The 13,522-nt window shown below is 49.4% G+C and overlaps 2 protein-coding genes across 2 annotated transcripts in view; both read left to right on the top strand.

Moving 5' to 3' along the window:
• Positions 1–8,849, top strand: part of KIZ (kizuna centrosomal protein) — a 28,770-nt gene extending 19,921 nt beyond the window's left edge. The window contains 3 exon segments of the mRNA XM_036380587.2: positions 341–440; positions 7,009–7,052; positions 8,610–8,849. Coding sequence (XP_036236480.1) covers positions 341–440; positions 7,009–7,052; positions 8,610–8,713 — 248 coding nt within the window. The 3' untranslated portion in view covers positions 8,714–8,849.
• Positions 8,850–12,764: 3,915 nt separating this feature from the next.
• Positions 12,765–13,522, top strand: part of XRN2 (5'-3' exoribonuclease 2) — a 32,983-nt gene continuing 32,225 nt past the window's right edge. The window contains exon 1 of the mRNA XM_036380677.1: positions 12,765–12,888. Coding sequence (XP_036236570.1) covers positions 12,814–12,888 — 75 coding nt within the window. The 5' untranslated portion in view covers positions 12,765–12,813. The remainder of the gene's footprint in view (positions 12,889–13,522) is intronic.

Below are 13,522 nucleotides of genomic sequence, written 5' to 3'. Positions count from 1 at the left end.
TTTTTTTAAATCAATCTTTACAGAATGGAAATGAGATCCACAGAGCAGGGGGAAAGGGAAGAAAGGAAAGTGAGGATAACAGGTTTTGAAATAGTTGTGTATTTGGCTGTTTTAAGTCACAAAAATCTCAAGATATGTGTTCAATTTGATTTTTATAGGATTTATTTATTTTTGTCTAATTCAAGAGAATGGTTGAAAACACAGAGGTATCAAATAGCATTGACAGAACTATAACATTCCAAAGCAATCTACATTTAAGGGGAAGGAGAGCAAAAATAACCTTTCTGCTTAATGTAAATTTGAACTTGGAAGGTTCATAGTCCCTGTTTTTCCTGCACAGGGGGGGATCACAGCCACGACAGTCCCGAAGGAAGCGACAGTTTGGGAACGCATTCGGAAAGCAGCTCCCTGTCGGATGGAAGCGTTCCTCCCTTCTCCAGGTAAGGCTGTAACACTGGAAATGGTTCCATGAGGGAGAAACCCCAAGAAAAAAGGGCTGAAGCTCCCCTGATTTATTTTTTGTACTTGGACCAGGGTTAAGGTTGCTGTTTCTGTAATCAAACACTGTAGGTTTGGAACACCTTAGGATATGAGCTCCTCCTTGCTTTTAATCTTCTTGCTGCACGGATTTTTAGGCTGCTGTGGGTGAGGCCAGTTCTGATTCTGCAATTGCTGTTAAAATCATAGAGTTTCTATAATTCAAGCACATTAAATATGAGCTGTAACCAAGCATTGATGACTGGTGTTCCTGCTTTTGTGTGGGATTAATTCTTACCATCTTAGGTTCAATTGTTTTCTCTTTTTTATTTTCTGGCACTTTGAGAATGATGAGCCAATGATTTATCCTGCCTTGTGCTATGAAATGCAAGGGTGTTCCTGTAGATGAGTTCTTGAAATGTTATATTTTAGCCCTTCCCTGAAGCCTGGAAGAGCGGGAAGAGCAGGATAAGGGCCTGAGAACTTACAGGATCACTGCGGCTAAGTAAAACGTGTAATTTCAAATTAAAGCTCTTCAAACTAAACACCGTTGCTGCTACATTGCTGGCCAGTCGTGCCTGCAGCCACTTCTGCCTCAGTTAGATGCTGTACATTTTTTTTTCCTTTTTTTTTTCTTTTTCTCCAGTTTTGATTTGTAATAGATTTCAAATAATTCCTTCTGGTCTATAATTCCAGGCCTCTCAGCAGCAGCACACTTTGTGCAGGGACACATGATGATGCTGCTTTACAAAGCCATGGTAATAAATCTGTAAGTTAGTGCTAGAGTTAGTTTCTGTAAATGTTTCTGTTAGTTTCTCAAAGCCACAGCTTTGAGAGGGGTTTGGGAGCAGCCCTGGGTGCCCGGAGCGCGGCACAGGGAGGAGGAAGAGGCAGAGCTGTTTGCTGTGCCGTGCCGTGCCGCAGTTCTGCGGCACTGCAGCTCTGCTCCCAGCAGCCACTCCTCGGGCTTTATTGCTTTCACAAGTGGTCTCAAACCCACTACTTGAGAATAAACATCCCTGCGAGCTCGGCCGTGGCACTTTATAAATTCTCCTTTGCCGCGTTTTGTCACTGAGCTGATGAGTGACCTCGGCGCGGACCCCGCCGGACCGGAATAAAAACCGTGGCTCCTCTGATGTCCCCCAGACAATAATTATCATGTGCCAGTTAAGCCCAAACTACAGCTGAGGGATTTTACTTTAAAGCGGAGGCTCGGGCGCAAAAATGCATTTATAGCTCTTTGTCTGGCACCTCATTATGTGTGGGCCTGATTCATTAAGTAATTGGTTTGCAGTTGTTTACATGAGTATTAAGGCTTTCTATTCAGCAGCCTTTGAGATACACATTGTGCAAATGTTGCATGTTATGAATGCGGAATGAGGGGCCGGGGCCCGGCCCTATTGGCTAAACACTGCGCGCTGTTGAAAAGCAAGAGAAAGAGATTGGGTGCTGTTTTGCATAGCAATGACTTTCTTAATAAGCTTTACAGATTGATACACACAAGCTATAAAAGATGCAAAGAGATACTCTTAGCACATTTATCCATGCTCGTTTCACTATTATGGGCCTGGAGAAGGGAAGAATTGAGGGCTTTCATACTCGGGTTTTCAGTGCATGTCTTCAGTGCATGAGACTTAATAGAATCCGATGTTTATTGTATTATAAATCATGGGGAAGTAGGCAGATCTGCAACAGTTTATTATTAAAGATTCTTTCAATGTAAATCTTTTTCTGCCATTGTATTTCCTACAGCAAAATCATTTTGTGGTTGAGTGGGGATGAAAGGCATAATGTACGACGGAGTGAGTCTTAATAGGAAGCTGCTCTCCGAGTAAAGACCACTTGTTCCCTTTTGTTCAGCGGTGCATGCCAGAGCTTCCTCTTCTCCCACAAATGCCGCCTGCTCTACCTCCAGCAAGAAAACCGCTTTTCCCTGGCTCCTTTGCTTTCCCGGGGGAATATTTCTACGCACGGAGATGCACCTCTGGGTGGGGTGTCAGGGTGCTGCAGCAGGCGAGAGAGCATTAAGTGACATGGTCCTGGGGGGAGAAGGTATCAGAAGTCAGGGTTGAGGATGCCGGCGAGTGCAGGCGGGTGGGCAGCTATGTGTGTGGCATTCCGGGGGGCTGTAGCGATGGATGCAGCCAGTGGAGGTCACTCGCTTTCTGGGAATTCCCCATTTCGGATGCAGGCGTTTTATTTTTCTTTGACTTGTTTGCGCTGTCTCGTTTCCAAATAATCTGGAGATTAAAGGTGCGTTATCAGCTGAGAACCAAAGCCTGCTTTGGATTTGTCAGGACACCAACACGGCATAAAGTCTTTTAAACTTTAATTAATCTGCTGGAAGGACTCTAGGGGGGGTCTCTGAAGGCTGGTTTTCAGCTCTGTTGCCCAACACAGCTGTAGTGACATGCAAATAGAAGTTGGCAGAGTCGAATTCATCTCTTAATCGTTCCTGGGCCCGTTGGCTTTGGCCATCGGGGGGCACTCGGGCTCTGTGCATCCCCCACTTCCCCCTTCCCGAACCAGTCCTGACACTGAAAACTCTGCTGTGCTCTGAGGAGACATAACAGAGCTTTGGGGCTGGCAGCACTCAGGATATGCACAAATGCATTTCCCTTGGAAATCCAGAAGTGCCATGGTGTCGGTCTGGATTCCTGGGAGGTGTACCCAGAAACGAGGCAGGATCCGATGGTTTTGTCCCCCCAGTTGTCCAATGGCTTCTGTAAGAAGCTGACTGAAAATTCCAGCAGGATTCTCTGCTGTTCCAGCTGTTTGTGTGAGCTTTGTTTCCTCTGCCTGCACCCCCAGCTGTTGCAGAAGCCGTGCTGCTGGGATGGCAGTGCCCTGCCAGGTGTGTGGGGAGAGGCACCAACATCTGCCAGCTGAGCACAGAGGGAACAGTGGATTTTTTGGCACTGCCCCGCTCTCCTGCACAGCTTCCTTGAGGCGTTGTGATGCATCTTTGTGTCAGTGGGGGTTTTTTTCTCCAGCGTGGTGAATCCAAACAGAGACTGGTCTTAGACACAGCTCGACAGAAATCTTTGTATCCTAAAATAAGGGTCGTCCTCCTCACAGTGTAATTACTGAAATTCAATGTTATTACTCCAGCTCTGGCATGATGAATGGACTTTTGAGTTTATACTGCCTGTGTGACACTGTGCAGAATATGTACTGTAGGTACTTGGTTTCCCAGGGTGGGAAAATTCCTCCCTTGGCATTTAGGATTTCACATATTTTTGGGCGTCTTTTTTGCTTGACACTAAAATATAGAAGCTCAACAGGTGCATTAACAAGAAGACCCTCAGGCCACAGTAAACATTTTCTGCTGTTTTTCAGCAAGCCCCCTTGATTATCCCTTGGCTTGTGCTGTCCTGGAATTTTCCTTGATGCCTCAGGTTTTAGCTTTTATATTTTTCAGATTCTATACTGCTTTAGTGTGTAGATCTGAGCTTCATATTAAGGGATAGCAAGCTCTCTTCACAGAGTAGGGAGACAAAACAATTCCTTCTCTATCTGGGGACTAAGGACAAATGATCCAAATCTCAGGCCCAAGAGCACAAACAGTAGCAGAACGAAGAGAGAAAAACAAGCAAGATGGGACTTCATAACCTAAAGCTATAATTGGACAATTAATTCCAATATGCAAATGGACCAGAACTTACAAAAGTGAGAGACCCTTGTGACCAGTCATCCATTTTTGTGACCATTTTGGGTTCATCTTTGGTGTAGCCCTGGCTGGGCTCTTGTACTGCCCATGGTGTATCCACTGAGGAAATCCTTTAATAAATACCTACTTTATTCTTTAACTCCATCTAGCCTCTGTTCTAGGTCAGCCTTCACAAGGCATCATCCTCTTTATATTAATTTTCATTATAGAGGAAAAAATATTTTCTTGGAGCTTTTTCATTCCTTACTGTTGCAGCATCTTCAATACACAAAAAGCCTGTTTCATCAGAGAAATGGAGAGATTAAAAGGCTCTTTGAAGTGAAACTGGTTTGGGTTTTCTCTTTGTCAGAGCCTGGGTTCAGTTTGGAATTATTTTAGGGAAGAAGCAAATGTGTAAATGGATATTGGAGGGTCACGACGGGGGATTAGTGGAGGCGCTGGAACCGGCCTGGCTCCATTTATAGCCCGAAACCGTCTCGGCGGAGGTCTGTGCCCATTGTGTGCTGCGGGTGAGCGCAGCTGCTGCGCCACGCCAAGGTGCTGCTGCACCTCCCCAGCTGCACACACCTCACCCCAGCATTTATCCCCTGCTGCATTTCCCAGGTTTGGGCTGGGGGAGCTGCCGTTCCCCCTCTGGCCTTTCTGATGTCCTCGCTCCATTTTCTCTGCCCAGCGTTTCCCTGTGCTCACAGCTCTTGTGCCGAGCCTTTGCTGCCACCCTGTCCCCATCTCCCTTCTTTGGGGGTGGCTGTGCTTGGCCTTGGCTCCAGGCTCTTTGGGGAGTGAACCCCATTCCACACCTGGTGGGTGAGCCCTGGAAGATGAACCCCAGGGAACAGATGGTGTTCAGTAGAACACAAACATCTCTCTCCCTGCTCTCCTGCCAGCTTTGATCTTTCTCTTCGTGGGAAGCTCTGGTGGCAGTGGGAAGGTCTCCAGATGTTTCTACAGCCCTGGTGGTCCTTTCTCCATGGATCCCTCAGCTGGATTTCGAAGACCAAGCTCTGGAGATGTGGGCAGTCCTTCCTGGTGATCCTCAGCACTGGACCCAAACCACTGACCCACTGGTGTTTGTTGGGGGGACAACAACCACAGAGAGGAGTGGGACAGAACTGAGAAAAATTCAGTTGTCAAATGGCTTTTGTGAGAAGTTAACTGAAAATCCCAGGAACCCCCACTCCCATTCCAGCAGCAGGCTGGCATGTGACCAAGGGGAAGCAGTGGCTGCTGCCCCCTTATCTTCTCCTCAGCTTCTTGAAATGGTTCCTGTGCCAGCATCCACAGGAGGAACCTGCCAGCTACAGCTCAGCAACAAGTGGTTTCCTGCTCCATACCCCAGGGAAAACAGTGCAGCCTCTTGAGCACATTTTCATGGGCTGAGCATGGGATGCTTGGAGCACCTCCTGGGAAAGTGCTGAGGACCAGGAGATATGGCAAAGGGAGCAGGAGCTCAGGGTCTTCAGCAGGATCAGCCCAGAGGCTCCAGCTTCAAATCCTCTCTGGGTATCCTGTCAAGTGAAAGCCTTTGAAGAAGAAGTGAGAGTATGAGGCAGTGTGGAGTTTTGTTTGGAATAAAAGGGAAAGCCAGTGGGATGGTGCACTAAAGGAATGATGGAGAAACATTTGAAGCCCAACAGTTTAAAGTTTTTCACTGAATAAGGTCATTATGAGTTACATCACTGTTAGTACTCTGCTAGAGCTGTCACTTGGTACTGGCACTTCTGCCTTGGTTTGGTGCCTTGGTGGAACCTGGGCTGTGTTTAATATTTTGGGAATTTCTGTCCACAAAGCAGGAGCCTTTGGAGAGGAAATGAGATTTAAACAGTGGGAGCTTTCTCTGGGTAAAAAGAAGAGTGGCTACACCACTGGTAGCTGCTATGTGTGAAACTTTACATGTGCCTTTCCAGCTGCAATCCCAAATTCTGACTGAATACTGAGGGTATTGCAAGCAAGGAATCATCTTTGCTTTTTTTTGTCTCCTTCACAAATCCCTCCTCAATAGTGGAATATTTCCAGCTCCCCAGTTTAAGCACTTCGGTATTGGCTGCCACGTTTTTAAATGAAACACAGCAAATCACAGACATTTCAGAGTCCTGTTGTGACTGAGGCCACAGCTTTAAACTGCACCTTGACATTGACTTATATTTCACTGATAGGCCTAGTGATGTCCCAGATATCTATTTGATCTTCCTTATTAAAATCAGCTGAGGCTTTATTTTTGGAGCTTGGTGCAGGACTGCTGCTGTAACAGTTAATTCTCCCCCATGTTTGCCCCCGTGCGATTATTCCCCAGCCCCAGCACAATGCACGCGCTGCACACAAAAGATCAAAATGATTCCAGCTTGTTTGAGAGATTCAAAAGGGCCTGTGATGCTCCAGACACAAGAGCAGCCATTTAGCAGAGCAGGCGCGGGCTGCACACACATCAAGGTAGATCAAAGGCAGTGGAGATTGCACATTGCCGTGGGGCTGGGGGACAGTGCTGGGACCTGGAGGAAGTGCAGGGAGCAGCACTGGAGGGGATTTGGTTTTGTTTGGATTTTGTCTTTCTGTACTTTGCGTGCTGTGAAAGGCAGCAGCAGCTTGGCAGGGCCCTGCTCCTCTGTACCTTAACTCAGTGCTGGTGTAATTCAGTCCTGTTACCAGGGAATGACTCCAGGAACAGCTGGACCAGTGTCCCTCCTGCATGTGAATTTCTCCACCTTTCAGGTGAAGAAGTCCATGATTAAATAGTTACTTGAAAAAAAATCGTTACAGAAGTTACTGGGCTGCTGGTTTTTTTAAACCATTTCACAGTATTTTTTAAAAAGTCACTTTTTTTTATTGGAGACATTGTGCTGATTGTTTGAAATGTTTTACAGGACTGAGTTGCGGAAGGAAACAGTACCTGCCATAAAATCCAAAGGTAAGAGACAAATGTTACACTACTGAAAATCAGTGTCTTTCTAGTTAAATTTATACTGTAGAAGCCCTCTCAGAACAATGTTATGACCTGTATAAGGTAGAGAGAAGGGGAAGCATGGAATTTCCCTGTCTCCAGTGGGAGCCAGCAGGGAGCTGAGGAGGACAGATCCAGGGCAGAGAGAAGGTGTTTGTGGCGGGGTGGTGTGGAACGGGTTGGGATCTTTGCAGGGTTTAATCAAACGCCACTTAACAGCAGGTGGAGGAACCTAGAGAAGGAGAAACCTGGGGGTTCCTTGGTCTTCCCTGTGACCTGGGATGTGGGTGGGTGTAGCTGGAAGGTTTTGTGTATGGCCAGGCTGCTTTTATTCTGAATTGGTGTCTGGACCCTGTGTGTTTTTGCTGCCCACACATTCCAGTTCCCCCTTTACCCCCTGCAAGGCCCTCCAGGGCCTGCAGCCGCCCCTGACGGAGCATCCTGACAGCGGGGCAGCGCTGGGAGCCAGGATCTCTCTGCAGGAGCCCTGCTCTGGGTGCTGGCAGTCCAGAATGGCCCACTTTTAGAGCTGTGGCATTGAACTGAGGTACAGATGCCATCAAGGACGGCTGCTTTGGTGGCACTTGAAAGGCTCTGGCCTGCCTGGCCCCTTTCCTGTCTTGGAGCTGTTCAGCGTGGCAGGCAGCACAGGACTGGCTCTGATGTTCCTGCAGCCCAGGGGGCCAGGGATGGAGGATGAAAGATGCAGATGCTGCATTTGTAGATAAGGTGTTCATGGAGCTGGTGCTGTCAGAGGCACCAAAGTGCCTCAAACACAAGCTGCAGCGTCTATGTGAGTGTGACAGCCTTCCTCCTCCCGCTGTCCCTGGCTGAGCCCTGGGCCTTATCCCCACTGCCTTTGGACAGCCAGCAGCCTCTGGATTAGGTGGGAACAGAGAGCACGGCTCTGGCAGTCACTGTGGCCCTGACATCATGTGCTACACTCCCTGCTCTGTCCTATCCATGGGTCGGAAGAATTCACATCTCCAGAAATCTCTCAGGCACTCTGAACTGCCGTGGGATTCTGCTGCTGTCAGTGAAAGGGTTTGCTGATTCCCAGAGCCTAAGGTTAAAGCCATGTGCTCCACAGAGATCAGGCCTGCCTGGATCTGCTCTGATCTCCAAGTGGTGATTTTTCATTTGTGATGTCATTGCCATTTTTGTGCCAACTCTGATGCCATGGCCCGCTGGTGACTTCATTGCAGGGTCAAGTAGTGGGGAGAAAGGGGAAGAGAGTAGACAAAGCTGCAATTCAGGCAGCAGCTGGTCAAGTAAATTGCTTGGAGTGGAAATGTTCTGCCCAGCTACCTTGCAGCACAATGGAGTGGGAGCGCTGAATGAGGCTGCTGTCCAGCACAGCCGCTGCGCTGCCGAACGCTGCGCCAGACACGCACACCTGGAGCTGCAGCTCAAACTCCCAGCCCTCACTCAGTCTCAGAGACCCGCCCCATGCTCATGGCTGTGACAAGTGGCACAGCCACAGAAAAAGTTTTACACCTCTGCTTTCCATCTTCTCACCCTCAGCATTCTGGGGTGAATCTGATGACAGCAGCTCCGAGCTCGAGGCTGCCCTGCGCCCACAGACCCATGGCACGGATTCAGACGACTTTGATGACTTCTATGACTGAGATTCTCCCACTGGCTTTTGGGAAGAAACAAACCCTGTTTTCCTTTACACAGTGAGTGTGCCACAGGCTGAAGCACTGCCTGTCACTTAATTGGCAAAGAAAATTTAAATACCAAATAAACATACTAGGTCCTATATATTGTCTGTGTGCTCTCTCTGACCTGCAGTGTTTTCCTGCTCTGATGGGAACCCTGCCCCATGACAGTCCCCTCCCGAGGCTTGTGGCATCCCAATATTGGGACTCCAGCGCTAGACAGGGTTTGGGAAGAAGCAGACAAGCATTGTGGGTATGCAGACAGGCGCTGCTGGGGTGGGCTGACATGTTTGATCTTTATCTTCTTCTGCAGCAGATCAAGAAGAAGAAATGCATAAAATGTCCATTTTTAATTCAGCACATTTTGGAACAGAGCAGCATTTACATGTGGCAAGCCCCAGTGCTTTCCTGCTCTTCCCTGCTTTGTGAAATCCGTGCTGGCGTTGCTGTGTGGACATCACAGTAATTGGATGACTCCAGGAGCTTCATGCATTTTTAATTTTCTTCTTTTCATTCCTTTTATCTAAAATTAAGTTCATTAAACATGAGATTTTCTTTGGGAGGGAGAAACCAGGGGACATGTTAAAGCTGCTCATAAATGACGACAAGTTCAAAAGCAGAAAGCAGCACCCCAGTTAAGCTGTGCTGTGCTGCATCCTCATGTCTCCCAACATGGGCACCAATCTCTGCACCCCATCCCTCAAAACCCTGCTAGAAATGGGAACAACATTCAGTTTAATAAGAGGAACATTGTAGGCTGAGAGCTCAACAGCACAAAATGACTTGGAACTGAGCAGGAGCCTTTGGCACAGCTGGCTGCTGTGGGTTTCAGTCTGCCATCAGTGAAGCTGCAGCCTGGAATGTTCTGGGAACTGGGAAATCTGCTACACCAAGGATGCAGCAGGGTGAGTCTGTGACCAGGGCTGACATCCTGGGAGACTGCTGGGCTCGACTAAAGGACTGCAGCAACTGACAGAATGAGAGGACACAGTCTTGAGCTGCAACAAGGGAAATATAGGTTGGATATTAGGAAAAGGTTTTTTACTGAAAGAGTGATAAAGTATTGGAATTGTCTGCCTGGGGTTGTGGTGGAGTCACCATCCATGGACCTGTTTAAAAAAAGACTGGATGTGGCACTCAGTGCCATGGTTGAGGTGTTAGGGCATGGGTTGGACTCTGATCTCAAAGGTCCTTTCCAACCTTGTGATTCTGTGACTAAAGCCAGACTTTACTGAGGGCTTTAATGTCCTGTTTGCCACACCAGCTCCCCATGTCCTGTAGGACTGCTGCCTTCTGCCTGTGCTGTGAGGTGGGTATCTTGCTCAAGACCTGGGAGGAGCGTGGAGAGGAGGAGCAGCCCCACTGGAAAAATCCAGCAGCGTGCAGTGCCAAGGGACATTGCCTCAGCAGCGCAGTGTCTTTGCAGCTCTGGGCTCCTCCTGAGTGACTCCGAGCTGCTGATGTCAGCCCACTTTGCTGCCTGACACCAGTCTGTGGGGCTCTCCACTGCCACAGTCCGGCTCAGCCCCGAGAGCAGCCCATGACAGGTGACAGATGGCTGCAGAGCCACATGCAGGCAATCTCTGCCTCTTGGTGTCGGAGCGATAGCCGGGCTCTTCCGGAGCGTTATTTGTGATACTCTTATTGTGCACAGACTCATTAGATGCAAAACATCCTGCCAGTCAACTTCCCCGTGCTCCTTCACAGCTGTCACGCCAGCAGCCTGGCCCTGGTGGCAGGTGACGCTGACAGACAGGGGGACTGGAATCAGTACACCCTGAGCAGATTCCCATCGGCATGCCACTCATCCAAGGAAAGTGCCCGAGCGGGAAAGCCTTCCCTGCTCCTTCCTGCCCAGGGTGCGCCGCTCTGTGCTGGGCTCATGGATGTGCAGGTGGCAGGTGAGACCTGGGCTCACCGCCCTGGTGCAGCTCCTCGTGCTCAGATCAACTTTTCAAGGAATTGTCTGCTGCAGTATTAATTTTTCCAGCACTTGTTTACCCAAGCAATTATAAGATAAGACGATCGCCTTTCATTTGCGTCCGCCAGCCTTCTGTTTTCTTCGTCATTATCAGAAAAACAACTGATTGCCCATCAATACAAACAAAATGTTCACGCTAAGCTGCCGTGCTCCCTACAAAATTCCGGGAGGAGAAGCACTGGAAGGAATACAATAGGAAGCTTCAATCAGGGAACATTTTGTAAGGAACAGATAAAGGACAATCTTCAGCTGATACCACAGGTGTGGTGCCACTACAAAGTTGCAAGGGAAATTTATTCAAGTCACAGATTTTTTTGAGAGGAATGACAACAGAAAACGGCTTAACAACAGCCAAGTGAGGATAAGAATAATGAGAGACACAATATCGGGTTAATTTATTCTACAGCGAATTAGCCAGGTACCAAGGTTCCCCTCTGCTCCCCAAATCGGCAGCGTTGACTCAGCAAGCACTGCTGAGATTTTGTTATTTTTGTTAATGACTCCCAGGCTGCTGTTCCCTGTCCTCGGCCCTGTGGCTGCCCTGCTAACAGAGCTGATGTGCAGCAATGGGACATGGCGGAGCAAAACCCGCCTCGTGCTAATCCCGTTTAATTCCCGGCCGTTTAAGTCCATTTTGGTGCCATCAAATGGGCACAAATTAACAGTATTTGCTTATGCCAGGCAGAGCAAGGGGACGGCGGCTCTTTTGCCTCGTGTTGCTCTCAGGAATTACGTGGGGCCATTTCCCACCGAGGGAAATGTCCCCTCAGAGTGCTCAGAGCAGCCATGCCCCGAATCGCTCCTGTTGTTGCCCAACACGGGATGAGTCAAAATTGTCTGAAGTCAGGATGTTCTCTAATGTAAGATCTTTGTATATTTTCATGCAGAGACCTAATTAGTGCATCCCTTCCTCAAGAACACCCTGGAACCACCAAGCTTTAAGGATGTAGTAAATCCAGATGTTGGTGCCTATGTATGCATTCCTAACTTGGCAAAACACCCAAATTCCATGTATCCTATAGCTGAACTCTGTTTGTTGTAACACCAAAACTCACACCTACAGGTCAAAAAGAGGTGCAGACCCTTACCCTGAGCAGGTGGAAGAGTTGGCTGGGGTTGCGTAACTCACGCGGAAATTACTGACGGATCGTAAAAGAGGGGCTGTGCTGGGGAAGTTGCCAGCTCTGGATTTCTAAGTAACAGTGGTTGTGCTGGATTTAGGGAATATATTGAGCACGCAGCTCACGCAGCATTGAAATAAATAATCAATGTCTCTCTTAATTATTGACTTGTTGGGCAACACTGCCGTGTGTGTGCAGCCTAAAGCACCCCACTGTCACCGTGATTTTTTAGATTTTCTAAGCCTTCTGATGTTTACATTTTAATAACAAACTTTCTCACACACTTTCTGAAAATAACTCATTGTTTTGCATTCTTTTATGGAGGAAGAAAATTTTGATGAACTGTTGGTTTGTCATTGGAAAGGTGGCACTTTCACCCTCCAATCCACTGTCACTTTTGAAAATCTATAAACGTTGGAGTCAAAAAATAAACTTCCCTTTTTTCACCTTGAGAACAGCAGTGTGTGCATGTCGCGTTATGTGTCCTATAGTGACACCCCACAGCAGCACCCCATGCTTGTTTAACAAGGTGCTAAGGGAGGGTGATTCTCCTGTTAAACTGCTCGTTTATGGGCCATTTTTGAAGAGAAGTTGTCACACTGTGTCTTGGCTGAGCATGAGGGCAGCACTGGGGCTGTCTCAGGAGTCAGGCTTCGCTTTTCCTCCTGGACATCACTTTTGTGCCCTCTGGCTTTGTTTTCCCCTCTGAGCGTCCCTTTCGTGCCCCAGGAGCTGCCTAGACACGTTTTACGGGGCGCTGTCCCCTCACGTTCCCGGCCTCCCCTCAGGCCACCATTGCGCCGCCCTCAGCCCGCACCCAAGATGGCGGCGGCCGCGCCGCGCGCACGCGCGCCCCCGCCCCGCCTCCCTCCCTCCGTTCCCGGCGTGCCCCGCGCCGCCCCCCGACCCCGGAAGTGCCGCCGGCGCCGCGGGTCCCTCTCGGCGCTGCCCGTCCCGCTCCCGCCATGGGAGTCCCGGCCTTCTTCCGCTGGCTCAGCCGCAAGTACCCCTCCATCATCGTCAACTGCGTCGAGGAGAAGGTGAGCCGGCCGCCCGGCACGGCATGGGCCCGCTGGTGGTCGCGGCGGGGCTCTGCGGGGCGGGCGCGGGGGGTCGGGGCCGGTGGGGCCGCACCAGTGCAGCCCCCGGTGCTCAGCCCCCGGTGCTGAGCCCCCATGGGCTGCTGGGGCATTTCCAAGGCGGCTCGGTGGACTGGGGCTTTGTTTGGGTTTGGTTCGGGTGTTGTTTAGGATTGGGGGAGCTTTGGGGGTTTTTTGGGGGTTTTGGAGTTTTTCCCGGATTTTTAATCCCGGTGGAAGCGGCCGCTCTACGGGGGGAGTTGTCCCCGCGCCTCGGTCAGTGCCGGGGGTGCGTGTGAGCTCCTGGAGGGAATGGGCACGTGGAGGAAGTGGGAATGGGCGCCGGAGCAGGGAGTCGAGCTTCTCTTCCGATTTCCCCTGCTCCGCCGCTTCGCTGGAATTCCTTCCTTCCCTGGAATTCCAGCCCTTCCCGACACCCTCGGCTCTGCGCTCGTGCGACCGAAGACCCGGAAAAGTAGATTTGAGACGCTGGTGATATTTGAGTAGGGAGCAGTGGGAGCGCTTTTTGCTGCTTCTTGAATGATTTTCACAGTCTCTGCTTTTCCACAAGTTTTTTAGGGTTTTTTTTTTGTTT

This window comes from Molothrus ater, chromosome 3 (assembly GCF_012460135.2).
Source record: "Molothrus ater isolate BHLD 08-10-18 breed brown headed cowbird chromosome 3, BPBGC_Mater_1.1, whole genome shotgun sequence".
NCBI lineage: Eukaryota > Metazoa > Chordata > Aves > Passeriformes > Icteridae > Molothrus > Molothrus ater.
Note: the sequence above shows the minus strand (reverse complement) of the source record. Positions and strands in the feature narration are given on the sequence as shown.